General features: G+C 42.0%; 1 protein-coding gene across 10 annotated transcripts in view; it reads left to right on the top strand.

Annotated features, from left to right (window-relative positions):
* The first annotated feature begins 218 nt into the window (after positions 1-218).
* MTCL3 (MTCL family member 3) overlaps positions 219-17,637 on the top strand; it is a 47,867-nt gene continuing 30,448 nt past the window's right edge. For all 10 annotated transcript variants that reach the window (XR_009555419.1, XM_060239052.1, XM_060239044.1 and 7 more), the window contains exons 1-3: positions 219-1,285; positions 5,266-5,490; positions 6,776-6,934. Coding sequence is in view for 9 of the 10 variants with exons in the window: in XM_060239052.1 (XP_060095035.1) it covers positions 302-1,285; positions 5,266-5,490; positions 6,776-6,934 (1,368 nt within the window). In the remaining variant the exon portion in view is untranslated. The remainder of the gene's footprint in view (positions 1,286-5,265; positions 5,491-6,775; positions 6,935-17,637) is intronic.

Raw genomic sequence — 17,637 nt, 5'->3', positions numbered from 1 at the left:
CTGCAAAGCTCTGCTTGTTGCCACAGTGATTTCTGCACGAGTCCCCAGGTAACGTCTGTGTCTCGAGAAAGCACAGTGCTGTGGCATACAGACAAGCCTCCTGAAAGCAATTTCAAACTCCGCCCACTCTGTTGTATGCACATTGTTCCCATTGTGAGAAACAGGCTTGCTTTGTGTTGCTGCTCCCTCACAAGCCTTCTGTGTGCCTCTCTAGCTAGCTCAACGAGAAAATCTCGAGTAAGCGGACGATAATCCTGGGAGGACTAGACCTCTCTGCGACTCCCTGGAGATAGCATCCGCCATGAGTCAGCCACCTATCGGGGGCGCTGCTGCTACAGCCTCGCCTCGCTTGCATCCAGAGGGAAGCAGCCGAAGCAAGCAACAGCAGCGAGCATCCTCTCCGGCCAGACCCAGGGATTCTCCCGTCCGCCAGCCCTCCCCAGCTGCTAACTCTGCCCGCTCCACAGCGGCGGCTGCAGTTGCTGCCTCTAAAGCAAGCTCCGCCCGGCAGCCGCCGCCGCCGCAGCAGCAGCAGTCGCCGGGGCAGAAACCCAGCCGGGCTAAAGGGGGCGGAGGAGGAGTGGGAGGGGACAAGCCGCCCCCGCAGGCTGCGCCGCCGCTAAGGAGCGCCGTGTCACTGGGAGCTGTCCAGGCCGGGGGTGGTGCTGAAGCGCAAGTCGCCTCGCCCTTGGCACTGACCGGAGGGCTCCCGAAAAGAAACGCAGGGCCCTCGGCGGACAAGCGGGAGGCGCCGGCGAAAGACTCGACGTCCGGGGCCTGCGAGCAGCAGCCTCCGGCTGGAGGCGAGGGGGAAAGAGAAGGCTCGTCTGCGCCTCCTCAGCCGCCGCCGCCGCCTAAGAGCTGGAGCCGGGGTAAAGCGGGGAGGCCTCTGCAAAAGGGCGGGGGGGAGGCAGCCCCGGCGCCTCCATCTTTTTGTGGCACAGGGAAGGGCCGGGCCCTGGCGGGGGGCGGCGGCGACGGCGCCTACTGGAAGGAAGGATGCCTGCAAAGTGAGCTCATCCAGTTCCACCTCAGGAAAGGGCTGGCGGCGGCCCAGATGCAAAGCAAAGGCAGTAACCAGAACAACGGCGGCGCCTCGGCGGCCGAGCAGCCTCAGCGTGCCTCCCCCTCTTCCTCCATCCCTTCTCCAATGGCGCCCGTTGGGGCCGAAGAAGGCAATGGCCGCAACGGAGCTCCCGAAGGCGCCTCGAGCCTGAATCATCGACAGCAGCAGGAGCTCCAAGAGGAGGTGGAGAAGCTGCGGGAGGAGAACGAGACCCTCAAGGTGAGAAGGAGGGGAGTAGGAAGAATGAAGGAGGGGGGGTGTACTAAAACGAATGACAAGATTGTTCATAGGAAACAATAAGAGAGGCTAGATTATCAATGGGAGAGAAGATTGTTAATTGGCTTGCATGGGCTCCATTGAAATACACTGAAGCACAAAAATGGCTGCAATAAAAATCTGGAATTGATTTTTCAGGAAAGTCAACACAACCTACAAGTGCCCTGGAATTGGCTTGCCAGGGGAAGGGCAGATTTCCAGCCCCAAGGACTGGCACCAGTGTTCGGGGTTTGAATTGCCAGGGGAGAGGGTGGGTTGCCACCCTCTGGGACTGGATTGCAACCGGACGGGCACAATGCCAGCCTTTGGGAATGGATTGCAGGGTGGCTGAGTGTGTTACTACCCTCTGGGATGAGATTGCCGGTGGAATCTTTAGCAGTCTCTAACACTGGATTGCCAAGGGTAAAGTCAATTTTCCAGACTCTACCAGTGGATTGACAGGGGAAAAGACACTTCCCCAGCCTCTACCAGTAGATTGACAGGGGGAAAGATACTTTCCTAGTCTCTACCAGTGGATTGACAGGGTTATAGACACTTTCCCAGCCTCTACCAGTGAATTGACAGGGGTAAAGACAGTTTCCCAGCCTCTACCACTGGATCGACAGGGGAAAAGACACTTTCCTAGGCTCTACCAGTGGATTGACAGGGGAAAGATACTTTCCAAGCCTCTACCAGTGGATTGACAGGGGTAAAGACACATTCCCCGCCTCTACCAGTGGATTGATAGAGATATAGACACTTCCCCAGTCTTTACCAGTGGATTGACAGGGGAAAAGACCCTTTCCTAGCCTCTACCAGTGAATTGACAGGGGAAAAGACACTTTCCCAGCCTCTACCACTGGATTGACAGGGGTATAGAGGGGTATGTAAGTCAATTGACAGGCTTCTCTCTCATTATATCCAATGGACAACCCAGCCTCTCTCATTGTTTCCTATGGACAATCTTGTCATTCATTTTAGTACATCCCTGCAGTGGGTGTGGTTCAGCCAGGGGCGGGGTTGGCAAATCCTTCATGCTTCTTCCTTTATGAGGGAGAGGAGGAGAGAGAGAAAGGCTATTCTGTTAAGGAACAGCCTCATAGAAGAGGACCTAAGCAAAACAAAAGATGGTTATTCTTCCTCAAGTAAAACATCTCCATCCTATTCCTTTGCCACAATTATGAAAAGCTGCAAGGGAGGGAAGGAGGCCATTATATCTCTGAATTAAGACCCCATACACTTCCCAGTTGTAGATATGGAAGGACATTCCTTTAATTATTTGATCTACTAGGAAGTGTTGCTAGAACAGTCATGCCATTTCATATATTATTTGGAAAATAATTTATTTATTTATTTATTTTTCATACTTATATCCCGCCCTCCCCACCAAGGCAGGCTCAGGGCGGCTAACAACATTTTAACGTCAAACAATAAAACAGTAAACAAGCAAGCACAATAATCAATTATCAATTAAGCAGTTAAAACAATTTAAAATAGTTTAAAAGTATTAATACAATTTTTGGTGCTAAAATAATGCAGTACATTCAGTGGTGTTGGGCATCTATGTAGTTTGGCTGAAGGCCAGTCGAAATAATGGTTACCAGTTCCATGATGAGGTGGGGGAGTGTATGCATAACAACATTTTTATTTATTATTTATGTATTATATTGAATTTATAGGCTGCCTTCCCTGCAATCAGGTCTCAGGGCAGCTAACAGCCTAAAATGCAAAATGGCTTGGCCAAGCTTAGCCATCAACTCCATGCTTTTTGCATGCTAACAGAAATATTCTTGAGGGGAGACACTAATCTGTTGCAGCATGAACAGTATTGTAGCATCTTAAAGACAAACACACACAGTTTTGAAGAGGACTCTGGTCTACTAAAGCTTATGGTAGAAAAAAATGTGTTACCTTGACTTGTCATAACACTCCTGTTTTAACAGATTAGCATTCTGCCTTGAGACATTAAAGAAAATGTAAGGTTTGATGTGCTGTCAAAGTAAAAGGGGCCCCTCATCCACTAATATACAAAGCAGCCAGGGCTTCAACTTTTAATCATTAAAAACCTTGTGATAGTTTAAAAAGTCACTAATCCCTCACTAATTGGAGAACATTTTAAAAAGTTAATTATTTATTTTAAATAAGCTTTATGGCAGGTGCCATCTTACAACATGCATTCTCCTTTCACTCTCACATGGGAGGGAATGCATTTGCTGTATGGCACTTTCTGCTTTGATTCAAACAACAAGAGTTTGCATTGTTCTTCAAAATAATTGTTCTTATATGCAAATGTATGCAGGCTTCGTTCAGTTAAAATACATATGATAAATGGACTATAATTTTAATCAGATGACAACAATAGAAGCAGCCCTTATAGATGGATTTGTGCATTTTTCATACATAGTTCTTTTAAAAGTAATTCTCTAAAAATATAATGAATATATTATTATATAATGTTTCCCTCCTTTGACTTGTTTCACCTCTGAGGAAGGGTTGTGATCTTGATCTGTACATCTTTACTTCCATGAACCTTAACAGTGAAAGAGTCAGGAATTTCATATCATTATTCAGTTAATTTATTTTATTTTTTTTATTTATTTGACTTATATCTCACCCTCCCCGCCAAAGCAGGCTCAGGGCCTGGTGGAAGAGCACCATTTTGCAGGCCCTGTGGAGATGTGAAAGCTCTCGCAGGGCCCTAACCTTCTCCGGAAGCTCATTCCACAATGCAGGAGCTGCAACAGAAAAGGCCCTGGCTCTGGTCACCTTGAGCCTGGCCTCTTTGATGTTGGGGATTGAGAGTAGGTTTTGTGACCCTGACCGAAGTGCTTTCTGGGGTACATGTGGGGGATGGCAGTCCCTGAGGTATGCAGGTCCCTGGCCATAAAGGGCTTTAAAGGTGATAACAAGCACCTTGGAACGAATCTGGTAAGCAATAGGTAGCCAGTGCAACTCTTTCAGCACAGGTTGAATGTGGTCCCATGAAGGAAGCTCCACTAACAACCTGGCTGCAGCATTCTGCACTAGTTGAAGCCTCCGGATTTGGGGAAAGGGCAGCTCCATGTAGAGGGCATTACAGTAATCCAATCTTGAGATGACCATAGCATGGATCACTGTCACCAAGACATAGCATTCGAGAAAAGTGATCCACTGCCTTATCAGCCGAAGATGATAGAAGGCTGATTTGGTAGTAGCTGCTACCTTGGCCTCCATTGTTAAGAAGGGATCCAGGAGCACTCCCAAGCTTTTAACCTTAGGTACCAGCATGAGTTGTGCTCCATTGAAGGTTGGTAAAGAAACCTCTGGTCCTGGACCGCGACGACTTAGATACAGGACCTCTGTCTTCATCAGATTCAATTTCAGTCGACTCAGCCTGAGCCACCCAGTTAACTATTTAGTGGTGTTGAATGGGAAGATTCAACACACATTATGTCCCCACGTAGAACTAATCATATAAACTGCAAATGGTGGATATATTATGAACTTCCCTTTTCTAATTACAAGTGCACTAATTACATGTGCACTATTTATTTAGTTATGTCATGTATACTCCACCTTTCTTCCCAATGGGTATCCAAAGTGGCTCACAGGATTCTCCTCTCCTCCATTTCAACTCCATAACAATAGTTTGAGGAAGTTTAGGCTGTGTGTGTTTCTGACACCAAGGTCACCCAGCAAACTTCCATGGTAGAGAGAAGATTTTAACCCAGGTTTCCCAGATCGGCAATCTAGCCACTGCACCACGCTGCTTCTCTTTTTCCTATGTTTTTTCCCCATTGATTGACTCCTAGTTTTCATGTGGCCATATCAGATATTTTCAGTGGACATAAAGACATATACAGATAGCTACCTAAAATTATGTATAGATTGCCCTTTGTCCAATGGGATTGAAGTGAATTTATGTAATATGGTGCATTTGTCTGTTGTTTTTGAATGAATGCCAGAATGAAATAGATGAAATGAGGACTGAGATGGATGAGATGAGGGACAGCTTCTTTGAAGAAGATGCCTGCCAGCTTCAGGAAATGCGCCATGAGTTGGAGAGGGCTAACAAAAATTGCAGGATCCTTCAATATCGTCTTCGTAAAGCAGAGAGAAAGAGGCTCCGCTATGCACAAACTGGGGAGATTGACGGAGAACTTCTGCGTAGCTTGGAACAGGACTTGAAGGTACACTAGGACTAGAAGATGGCCAGTTGTTTAGAGGGTTATTACAGGGTTGTACATTTAACTGACCTTTACATGTATGAACAAAGGAATCCACAACAACAACAACAACAACAACAGAAGTCCTGCCATGTGACTGATCTTTCTGTATTTCAAATCTGTCCCAATTTAGAGACACACCTAGCATTGAATGCTTCTTTGTAGTTACATAGTACTTTCAGTATTTGAAATGCATCAGATACTTTCTCTTGTGATTCTTACAACAGCCCTGTAAGGCAGGTTATTGTTATTATCATATTGCAGATATGGGGCTATGAGGGGCTTGCCTAAGGCCTCCTTCTAAAGTTGTGGCAGAGGTAAACTTTGAACTGTCTAGAGACCTTCCAGATAGCAGATAGCTCTTTTAGTGATTGTGCTGAATTGCTCACATTACTCTGCATGCTCTGAATTGCAGGATCCTTCAATATCGTCTTCGTAAAGTAATGCTCACATTACTCTGCAGTATGCAAGGAGAATGCCAATATGACAAACTAATCACAATCCAGGAAGAGAATATGTAGACCTCCAGCATGTTGTCTGATATTTCTCCCATTCTTTTGTTTCAATTTCTTCAAAGAAGATATCCAGCATACTTTGTGTCTACCATGTATTGTATGAGACAGACTGTAGTGATGTTAATGTTGTATTTTAAATATCTATTCAGAGAAAATTAAATTTCCGATAAGGAGTGAGTGAGTCACGCACTATTGCTGCTTTTCTGTAAATAACAGGTTTCTTAGTTGTTTCCAGCCAGCTGTTTTTTCCTTTGAAAACTAGGAAGAACTACATTTTGTATGCAGTTCTGTGCACATAGTTAGGATTAAAGCTCAGTAGGGCTTAGATTTTAAGTAGTCATGCATGTTATCAAACAATGATGAATATTGCCAAAAGTTTAAGTATTAGAATTCCAGTTTGACATTAATATGCGACTGTCTCTAGATACAATAAAACATGTACAAAAGAAGAATATAAATATTTTACAATACCTGGAGATTTGGGAATGGAGCATGGGGAGGGTGAGTTTAGGGAGAGGAGGGGCTTCAGTAGTATACAATGCCACGTTCCAATGAAGCCATTTTCTACAGGAGAACCAGTCTTGATCATCTGGAGATCAATTGTAATAGTGGGAGATCTCTAAGTGTTCTATTTTAGCACATATACATCAACTCAGTATTTGTGGCAGAAAATAGATTTTTAAAATTACATAGTACAGCCATAATAATGATGTTTCAAAAATTGTCTCATTTAGGTTGCAAAGGATGTTTCAGTAAGACTTCATCATGAGCTGGAAAATGTGGAAGAAAAACGTACCACTACAGAAGATGAAAATGATAAGTTAAGACAGCAGCTGATTGAAGTGGAGATTGCTAAACAGGCTCTACAGAATGAACTTGACAAGATGAAAGAGGTTAATAACATTCAATATTTACTTTTGGGAACTGAATGATTCTACCAATTCTTATTCTGCCTTGAATGTTTTGATTGTTGAAATACTAATTAGTGGGCTTAATAAGGGAAGGTTGAGAAGTCTCATAATACAAGATTTAAATCATGAGAGTCTTAAGTGGATGAAGCAGTTTGTTTATTGGAAAGGAGGATATACATTTAAAAAACTGTAATTTGTCTGATATCATGGATTATGGTTTGCCTTCTACTGTGAATTGTTGGTCTTTGTGAATAATCAAAAGGTTCATTGATTGCCTATTACTATGTACTTGTTTCCTGGATGAGCTTTCATAACTATACTTGGTTTTGAAATGAAAAACACTGATTTTTTTTAAAGGAAGCTTTGCTTGTTGCTTTCTGATTTTCAGGACAATTGAGGCTAAACAAATTAAATCAGCCCAACCAGCTACTTCCTCATGGAGTATTGACAAAATACAAAGTTATAGACTGCAATCCAAAGGACTCTTCTGAGTGCAGTAAACAACTTGTAGAAATGCAGGAAGATATTTAATTTTTGAGCTGCAACATCCAAAGCTGTAACTTTGGCTGGAGTTTAAAAGCACAAGTCCTGATTATGAGAGTTTCTTGTTCATTGAACCCTATAGGGTTTTTTCCTTTTTCCGATTTTTGTTTGCTTATTACACCAGAAGTGTGGGAAGGGAAGAGCGATTTTATTGCACTTTAATTTCTCGCTGTCTAGAGTTAGATTGTCCAATGTTCTTCATCTTCTTTGGAGATGTTTATACTTTTGCTTATTTTTTTTGTTAGTTTACTATATTTGGTTTGCTGCTGAGATAAAACATGTGCAGCATTTGCAGTACAGAGTTGTTGCCATATTTTTACATGCCATGGATTTTCATAAAGCATCCACTTTACACAATGAAATTTAAAGGGACTATGTCAGATCAGGGGTTATGCATTGACATGTATGCATATTGGCACATGTATAGAGAATTTTTTAGTATATGTAGTCAATCAAGACAGTCTACCCATGGCTTTCATGTATTTTACTACATGAGAATACTTTTTATAATTTAAAAAATTATGTAATTTTTTTTTGGGGGGGGGGGTGGAGAACTAATTATTTTCTGGTTTCTTCTCTCCTCCAAGTTTTGTTGTTGACTTTGAGTTTGTTTAAAACTCTGAACATACTTGAATAATTTGTCTTGGGGAAGTGATCCATCTGGTTTTGCAGTCTCAGTTCATGCAATCCAGAATGAACAACAACTTGTGGCATCTGCTCCTGATTATGACCAATGACTGGTGTTACTTCTATTCTTTGCTCATGCTAGAGCAGAATGTCTGCTTTTTAAAACACCCTTTTCATTTTTTAGGGCTATGGCTGTGCTAGAGTGGCACACAGAAGTTAACTCTTATTGTCTTGTCTTATTGAGCTTATTTTGTCATCTTTTCACCTTTTTATATAGGATTTTGGGGCAATCAGATGTTGAAGAAATGGCAGACCAATCTGCATGTCTCTTGGTAGCAATAAATAGATTACATGATAAGTTGCAAAAATGGTAGCTGATGCTTGGGCTGCTTCATATACTGAAAATTAAAATCAGAGATTTCCTGTGACATAAGATGTACCCTGGGAACAAGGATAGGAGTGAACTGGGAATTTTGTTTCTAGAACTGAACAGAGAAATTCAGATTTTCCTTTTACCTTCAAAATAGGTTCTGTGCACAAAGCCTTTTGAAAAATTTATTCTTATTTTTCCTATTTGTTTCTCATTCTTTCCAGTTATCTCAGTATTTGAATTCCAATTCCTTAAGTCTGGAAAGCTCTTTGTGCATTGAAATGGACTAATGGAAGTACTGAATTTGATAATGAGTAATAACTTCAGCTTAGATGCAATTGCAGAGAAACTTTGTGTTCACATGTCTGTTTCTATGTCATGTTTCTGTGGGCAGTCAGTTATGAATTTCCTGTCTGGATTAGCAATAGTATATTGTATCTCTGCCTGGGGTTTAAAAGTAGAATGCTTATGTCACAGTCCTAAAACCATCCCTCTCCTGAGAAAAAGTTAGTTGCAGAGAATGCTGATGGTGAAAGGGTTAATTTCATGTCACTTTACATATTGGCAGCACCAACATATTGAAATTATCTCCAGCATGAGCCAGAAATTTTTTTTAATATACACATACACAGCATATACAAAATACTGAGAGTAATTTAGTCTACTAAGCCCAGTCATGTTCTTTTGCTGTTTCCACTGGTGAAAGAAGATAATATCTCCTAATTTAGTTCTTGGAGTATTTTTTTCTTGTCCCCAGTCCTAAATAAATTCGATCAAAATTCACTTGCCAGGTGGGATATGTGACATGGAGGATGTAGTCAAATTGCTTGGTATCTAACCATGTTGATACCAACATATCCACCTTGGTTAGTCAAGTGTAGCTGAAGCAAGATGCCCAGCTGAGTTCTTGGATTAGGTAACATTTCATTAAGAGAAGAAATGGTTCTTCCTGTTTTGAAGAAAGCAATTGGGAAGTCCCTCCAGAAGAAGTCAAATGGACAGTCATAGCTGAGAAAGAGACAAGAGAAGTATGACACTGCTGATGCTCAGGGCTGGCATGTCCATTTGGCAGTTTAGGTGGCTGCCTGGAGCATGTGCCAGTTTTGGCCCTCCCACCCACCCTTGTTCCTGACAAGGGAAATATACAAGCTTGGTCAGCAGTGGTGTGGGACCTGCTGCACACAGCGCATGCCACTGCTGCTGCTGTAGCTCTGCCTCCTGCACTGCGTGTGTGCTTCCGGAAGCACAGACGTGGCATGAGAGGTGGAGTTACAACAGCCAGGTGGTGGCACATTCTGTGCATAGCAGGAGCCGTGCTGCTGCCAGTTGAGCTCGCTCTTGCTGGGGGTGAGGGAGGGCGGGAGGAGGGGTGCAGGTGGGATGAGAGGTGTGGGTGGGGGCTGGGGGTGCCATGCCTGGGGTGCTGGCCTTGGGCTGGCACCCTAGAGCCAGCACTGCTGATGCTCCTGGACCACTCAGCAGAATTCAATACCATCAGCAATTATATACTTCCAATCAGGTGGCTGAATTGGAGATTGAGGCATTGTGCTCCTAGTCTAATGTGACTGAGAAGATAGTGCCACTTTTTGCTCTGGAGCCCTACAAGATTTAATTTTATCATTCATGAAACTGCTGGGAGAGATCATCTGGAATGAGGCATTATTAATAGATTGATGACATCAAGGTGTGGCAATTAATTGATTGAAACAGTGTCTGGAAATGGTGATGGACTGGATGATAGCCAATAAATTGCAGCTTAGCTCATATGGCATGGTTAGTCAGTTAATATTGTTAACTAGGGATTGTCAGCCTGAGCTGGATGGCTCCCCTTAAAAATACAAAGTTCTTGGCTTAGAGATCTGTTATATTTGTGGCTGCAAATGGTGATCTAGGTCTCCAATGTAGCCTGTTGCTCTTTTACCAAGCTTTTGTTTGCCATCCTTGCCCTTTCATGAGAAAGCAAGTTCTGGCCACATTATCCATGCTTTGATTGCTTCCAGATTTGATTACTTCAAGTCAGTTGATTTGGAACCGCTTTGGAAAATGGGTTGGAAGCTTCAGCAATATGGCTATCCATAGTTACTAGTGACTGCTATCATGTTGTACCAATACTTTAAAATAAATCACTGGTTACCCATGTTCTCCAAGCACAATTCAAAATGACCTTTTAAAGCTCTAAATAGCCTGGTCCCAGAGTATTTAAAGAACTGCTTGCCTCCATACCCGCCTTCTCCCAAATTAAGATAGTCCATGGAAGTTTTTGGCATCTCTACTATTGGATAGGTTTTTTTCCTGTATGGCAGTCCACATATGAACAACCTTCCCAGAGATGTTTACCTGGCACATGGTCTTTCTAGTTTCGGACACCAAACCAAGACCTGTTCATCCAAGCTTTTGGTTGAGAGTCAGTTTGGTGTGTTTGTTAAGTGTGCTAACTCTTGTCCAGTAGAACTGGGTTTGATTCTCCACTCCTCCACCTGCACCTGCTGGTTTGACCTTGGGTCAGCCATAACTCTCTCAGACCTGTTCCTCTCAAGAGCAGCTCTCTGTCTCAGCCCCACCTACCTCATAGGGTGACTGTTGTGAGAAGGGAAAGGGGAAGGAGATTGTAAGCTGCTCTGAGAGTCCAAGTGAAGGGCAGGGTATAAATGCAATCTCCTCCTCTTCCATTTGTGCGTTTGTATGTAAACACTATGTTGTTCACTGAATGCATTTGTAAGTAAACAGAATAAAAGCTGAAATACATATCTTAAGGTTGATTCTGATACTACCCTTGGTGCTGGTGGAAAGTATTCACATCGCTGTGAATAATCACTGTGTCCTCTTACAAAGATAATTTGCTACAAATTGTAGCAGAGCAGTATGGGACCAGACAGTGGTTTGGATCCAGTGATGTGTAAGTGGAAACAGTAATGGACTTAGCATAGCTCCATTTGCATAAGATCCTAGGCAACACTGAACACTTGTTGATAGATAGATAGATAGATAGATAGATAGATAGATAGATAGATAGATAGATAGATAGATAGATAGATAGATAGATAGATAGATAGATAGATAGATAGATAGATAGATAGATAGATAGATTATAGTGCCCAGAAATTGGTTGCCCAAGTTCTTGGGCAAGCAAGAAAGCAAGTTGGAACATAATAAGCTTGATTTAGCACAAGCAGTTGTGATCTTTTTCTTGCATTTCTACTTGTACCAGAGCTCTAGCACAAACAGAAAATTGTACACTAGATCCATTCCATTGGCTACCACACTGCAAGACTGGCCTGCTCATTAATAGGTCTTAATTACAGGAATTAAATATCATCCTCTACTTTAATGGTCAAGATAGTACTGTTAGCTCAACCTCCACTTTAAAAAACAAACAAAACAAAAACCCTTTGCCTCCCCTTTCCTGATTCCTTTTTTCTTATATTGTTCAATCATGATAATAAATATTAAACAATTTATTGCTTTCAGTTTTGCTGATGGATTGGTTTATTATTTACCTTTGGGCAAAGCTATTTTAGAAAACATCTATCAGGCATACATTTACTGAATAGGTCTATTTTTTCATAACTGAAAGAGGTACAATGCAGCCCTTAAGGAGGTTAAGAAGCTCCATATCTGTATCGGTTTCACACAAAGCAGGAGAAAGGTGTTGTGCAGGGGGGGGGTTGTAGGAAAAACCCCCAGCAGGAACTCATTTGCATATTAGGCAACACCCCTGGTATCACCATTGTTTCATACTGGGTTTTTTGGTAGAAAAAGCCCAACAGGAACTCATTTGCATATTAGGCCACACCCCCTGACATCAAGCCAGCTAGAACTGTGTTCCTGTGCATTCCTGCTCAAAAAAAGCCCTGGAGCAGGCTGCCTTCCTCTAGCATGATTCCACTTGTGCCGATTAGGATCTAAGCCCTTATCATTTGTTTGTGATCAGGGATAGAACATCTGCAGGGTGAGACCATAGTGAATGTTAACTATTCCAGCAGAGTCATGGTGGTTTGTGTTGGTTCATTTGATTGCATGAACCACAAACTCACTTGAAGTCTGGGAATTGATTGAATCAGAGCCAAACTGTCTGAAGAATGAACCACAAAAATGAACCAGCCGAACCTCCATGGAAAAAAGGCAGTTCGTTTTTGGGTTCAGAAGTGACCTGACCAAACAAACTGGTTCAAAATGAACCATGAACTGCCGTTCATTTTTCAGTTTGTGTCCATCCCCAACGTTTTGTTTTAAATGACTGTCCTGTGAGTGGGACTATAATTACTAACTTCTGATTATGAATTCTTCTGATTTCTTGTGGATACTGCTAACAATATAAATGGTAGGAATTTTTGGGGTTTTTTTGTAAGAGACAGGGAAATTAGGATGGAGTCACTATAAAGTGACTCATCAATGTATCTCAGGGCCTTAACTGAGATGAAGTGGCCCATGGACCATTCAACAGTTATTGCCTTTGGATGTAGAAGAGCTGCACCCCAGTATTATTTTCCAATTTAAAAAAAAGGTATCTTTTGGAAAGGAGAATTAGAAGAGGTCATGTGATGGAGGTATACGTAATCCTTTCTCTTCATGCTTCTTGCCTTGAAATTGCTCCCTCAAGCTACTTTCCTCTCCCCTGGATTCAATTCAGCTGTGCTTGGAAGGGATAGTTGAAGTCCTCTCAGTGAACCATCACCTGAGTACATCCCAATTGTGTCTTGTTCACAATAGGGATGTACTAAACCTGTAAAAAGCATTTAATCACAAACCTAAAAAACCTGTAGGTTTTGAAAGGTCAGCTATGTCAGTGCATAATTTTAGGGGTTCTTGTGTGGAAGTCACACAGGTGGGGTTTGTTTTATATTTTGGTTCACCCTTGCTGATACCTAGGAAGCACATTACAGCTAGATGGTTGGAGCATTAAACATCTATCATTCAGAAATGTTTAGGGTTGATTCAGAAGTTGCTTAATGGTACCATGTGCAAGCATCCCAAGCATCCCACCACAGAGAAAGGAATCTCTGACCAGCTGCATTCACAAAGACAGATGCTGTTTCTGCAGTGGTGTTCTGCATGAGTAGAGGAAGACACATTTTTTAGTCTGCCTGCTCACTTGGTTATACACATATTCAGATTCAGCATTCATCTTGGCTGTATTCCTGTGAGTACATGGATGAAAAATGTGTCTTCCTCTGCTCAAAGAAAATGGAAAATTGTGAATGCATCAGGACAGATGCCACATCCTCTGTGCATCTGTGTCCCTAGATTTGCTTTGGCCTCCCTACATGAAGTGATTTATTAGTGACTAAACCAACCTTTAGAATTTTACTTCCCTGTGTGGAATCAGAATGAAATAATAAATTTTATCAGATATAAGATTTTGATACATATTTTTGTTGACCTGCAGCCAATCAGTAAATTGCTTAGGTCTCTGATGGCTGAAGAAATGTCTGCTGTGCATATGCTGCCATTCTATTGCTGTTAATATCATAGAGATTTACATTAATTTAAAGCATGACTGATAGTGACTGTCCGGAAACCTAATTACTAGAAGCATGTGATGGTAGAGATTTGACTAAACCTTTAATTTGAATAGATAGCAGTAGTTTGGATGCATGCTAATGTGATTTAGTGAAACTATTCTAACAGTGTTAGGACACCAGGGCCTCTTTCTGCTATGGAACTCAAAGATAGACTGCCAAGTTATTTGCAGCACTGGAAACTATTGGATATTAGGGTTGGGTAGAATTCCATAGATCTAACTGTCCTTGTTAAACAAACAATCGACTTTCAAAAGGAAGATGAAGGGTCTGAAAGTTTTCAAGGTCACCTGATACAGATTAGTTCTTTTTAGCTCAACCTCCACTTTTAACACACACACACACCCTTTTTTGTTGTTCATAATATTAGGATGTTTAAAGCAAGCTGGAACACAGAGATCAGAAGGAAAACGAGGGAAAGACCAGAGTGGGCCTCCCTGATGAAATATTAGCTTATTATATCAGTGATGAGATCTTACTTCTGGTAATGATGTAATAGCATAATGGTCCTTCTAGCTTGCAATGCTGGAAAATTCTAGATTTCAGAGTTTGAGCAAGAGCAGTTTCACTTTTTTGTTCTGTTTGACTGTTACTATCAGCCAGTTCAGATTAAAGTTTTCCTCTACTATTCCTTTTTGTGGATATAATAATGTTACTAGCTAGTGATATACATTCTATGTTGCCTTCTCTTCATGATATTTAACTATGGCAATTAAGGTGAGATGATAATTCTGAGCACACAGAGATATTCTTTGTGGACTAGATAAAGCACAGATTCCAGAAATTTATCCTAAGCAGTGTTATGGGCTGTGTGGAAGTCACTTCAAAAAACTTCAGGTGAATAAAGCAGTCTTATAAGATTTGGCTATAAGAACATAAGAGAAGCCATTCTGGATTAGGCCAATGGCCCATCCAGTCCAACACTCTGTGTCACACAGTGGCCAAAAAACCCCAAGTGCCATCAGGAGGTCCACTAGTGGAGCTAGAAGACTAGTGGAGCTCCCACTGTGCCCTCCTCACCAAGCACCAAGAATACAGAGTATCACTGCCCCAGACAGAGAGTTCCAACAATAGGCTGTGGCTAATAGCCACTGATGGATCTCTGCTCCATATGTTTATCCAATCCGTTCTTGAAGCTGTCTATGCTTGTAGCAGCCACCACCTCCTCTGGCATTGAATTCCACCTGTTAATCATCCTTTGGGAGAAGAAGTACTTCCTTTTATCAGTTCTAACCCGATTGCTCAGCAATTTCATTGAATGCCCATGAGTTCTCATATTGTAGGAAAGGGAGAAAAGTACTTCTTTCTCTACCTTCTCTATCCCATGCATAATCTTGTAAACCTCTATCATGTCACCCCACAGTTGACTTTTCTCCAAGCTAAAGAGCCCTAAGTGTCTTAACCTTTCTTCATAGGGAAAGTGTTCAAAACCTTTAATCATTCTAGTTGCCCTTTTCTGCACTTTTTCCAGTGCTACAATATCTTTTTTGAGGTGCGGTGAGGTGACCAGAATTGTACACAGTATTCCAATTGAGGTGGCACCATCGATTTATACAGGGGCATTATGATACTGGCTGATTTGTTTTCAATTCCCTTCCTAATAATTCCCAGCATGGTGTTGGCCTTTTTTATTGCAATCGCACACTGTCTTGACATTTTCAGTGAGTTATCTACCACGACCCCAAGATCTCTCTCTTGGTCAGTCTCTGCCAGTTCACACCCCATCAACTTGTATTTATAGCTAGGATTTTTGGCCCCAATGTGCATTACTTTGCACTTGGCCAGATTGAACCTCATCTGCCACATTGACACCCACTCACCCAGATCCCTTTGGAGTGCCTCACAATTCTTTCTGGTTCTAACCACCCTGAACAATTTAGTGTCAACTGCAATTTAGCCACTTCACTGCTTACTCCCAACTCCAAATCATTACTCAACAAGTTAAAAAGCATGGGACCCAGTACTGAGCCCTGCGGTACCCTACTGCTTACCATCCTCCACTGCGAAAATTGCCCATTTATACTCACTCTCTGTTTCCTATTAATTAGCCAGTTTTTGATCCACAAGAGGTGTTTTTACTCCATGACTCTTGAGCTTACTGGAGAGCCTTTGATGAGGAACTTTATCAATATCTTTCTGGAAGTCAAGGTAAACAACATCTATTGGGTCCCCTTTGTCCACATGTTTGTTCACCCCCTCAAAGAACTCTAACGGGTTAGTGAGACAAGATCTTCCCTTACAGAACTCATGCTGAGTCTTCCTCAATAACTTTTGTTCATCAGTGTGCCTACTCATTCTTTCTTTGATAATGGTTTCCACCAACTTTCCCAGTATTGAAGTCAGACTGACTGGCCTGTAATTTCCCAGATCTCTTCTGGAACCCTTTTTAAAGATGGGATGACATTTGCTACCTTCCAGTCCTCAGAAATGAAGGCAGATTTCAATGAAAGATTACAGATTTTTGTCAGAAGATCCACAAGTTCACCTTTGAGTGAACTCTTGGATGTATGCCATTTGGGCCTGGTGACTTATTAGTTTTTAATTTGTCCATCAGTTATAGGACCTCCTCTCTCATCACCTCAATCTGACTCAGGTCCTTCAACACCCCTCCCAAAATTAGCGGTTCTGGAGTGGGCAAACATTTCTCATCTTCCACAGTGAAGACAGAGGCAAAAAAATGCATTTAGCTTCTCAGCCATTTCCCTGTCCTGAAAAACTGAACCATGCATACCTCAGGATGTGGGAAAATTATGCAAATTGACTGATTTGTTGCTTAGCAGCTATTGGCATTATTGACTCTAACAGAAAGTGTGGTGTAATACTTTGTATCAGAAAGATTTTCTACATGCAGTGTTGAATCATAGCACATAGTACAGCACTGCAATTTCCCGCAACTGTGAGATCTTTTGGTCTGTAGTCTCACAATGAATCTCTGCAAAGGTGTTTGATTGCAAAAAAGTAATAATCATCATCATCTTGCATTCCAAAATAAAACAGCACTGGCTGCTGATGCATGAGCAGCAAATACCCATGAAATTCTTTGGGCAAGGAGTCTGCCTTTCTCTGATTTGCCAACCTCTGATTTGCCAGCCTCAACAGTTGACCAAAATCCTGATTTGCAGTTGACTAAAAATCCTGATTTGCAGCCAGTGGATTTTCATATGGTGTGGCACAACAATTCCCACAATCAGTATCTGTGAGGAAACCATAGACACAGACAAGTGCCTGTACTGCACTTAAGGACTGTGAACATTAGATCTGCCAGTTTGAAATGTATAGTGCAATTTTGTAACAAACATGGTATATGAATACTTCATTTCCATTGAAGTGTTGCATACCATAGTTTTCTTTAGCGTCTATTGTTGAAATTCAAGGGAGAATAAGAATTTTTTTCTCAGAAAACTGTTAGATATACTGGGAAAACTGAAATGTGACCATTAAAAAGGTAAAGGTAGTCCCCCTATGTAAGCACCGGGTTGTTGCCAATCCATGGGGTGACATCTGCCAGATTAGAAATGTAGAGATGCAGGGAACAGCAATATCCAAGACCATCTGGCTTACCACTCTATTGCAACAAAGCCTAACATTTCATTTTGTGCCTTTCTAGCCAATAAGCCCATGACAAG

Source organism: Heteronotia binoei, chromosome 1 (assembly GCF_032191835.1).
Source record: "Heteronotia binoei isolate CCM8104 ecotype False Entrance Well chromosome 1, APGP_CSIRO_Hbin_v1, whole genome shotgun sequence".
Taxonomy (NCBI): domain Eukaryota; kingdom Metazoa; phylum Chordata; class Lepidosauria; order Squamata; family Gekkonidae; genus Heteronotia; species Heteronotia binoei.
The sequence above is the reverse complement of the archived record's forward strand: the minus strand, read 5'-3'. Positions and strand labels throughout refer to the sequence as shown.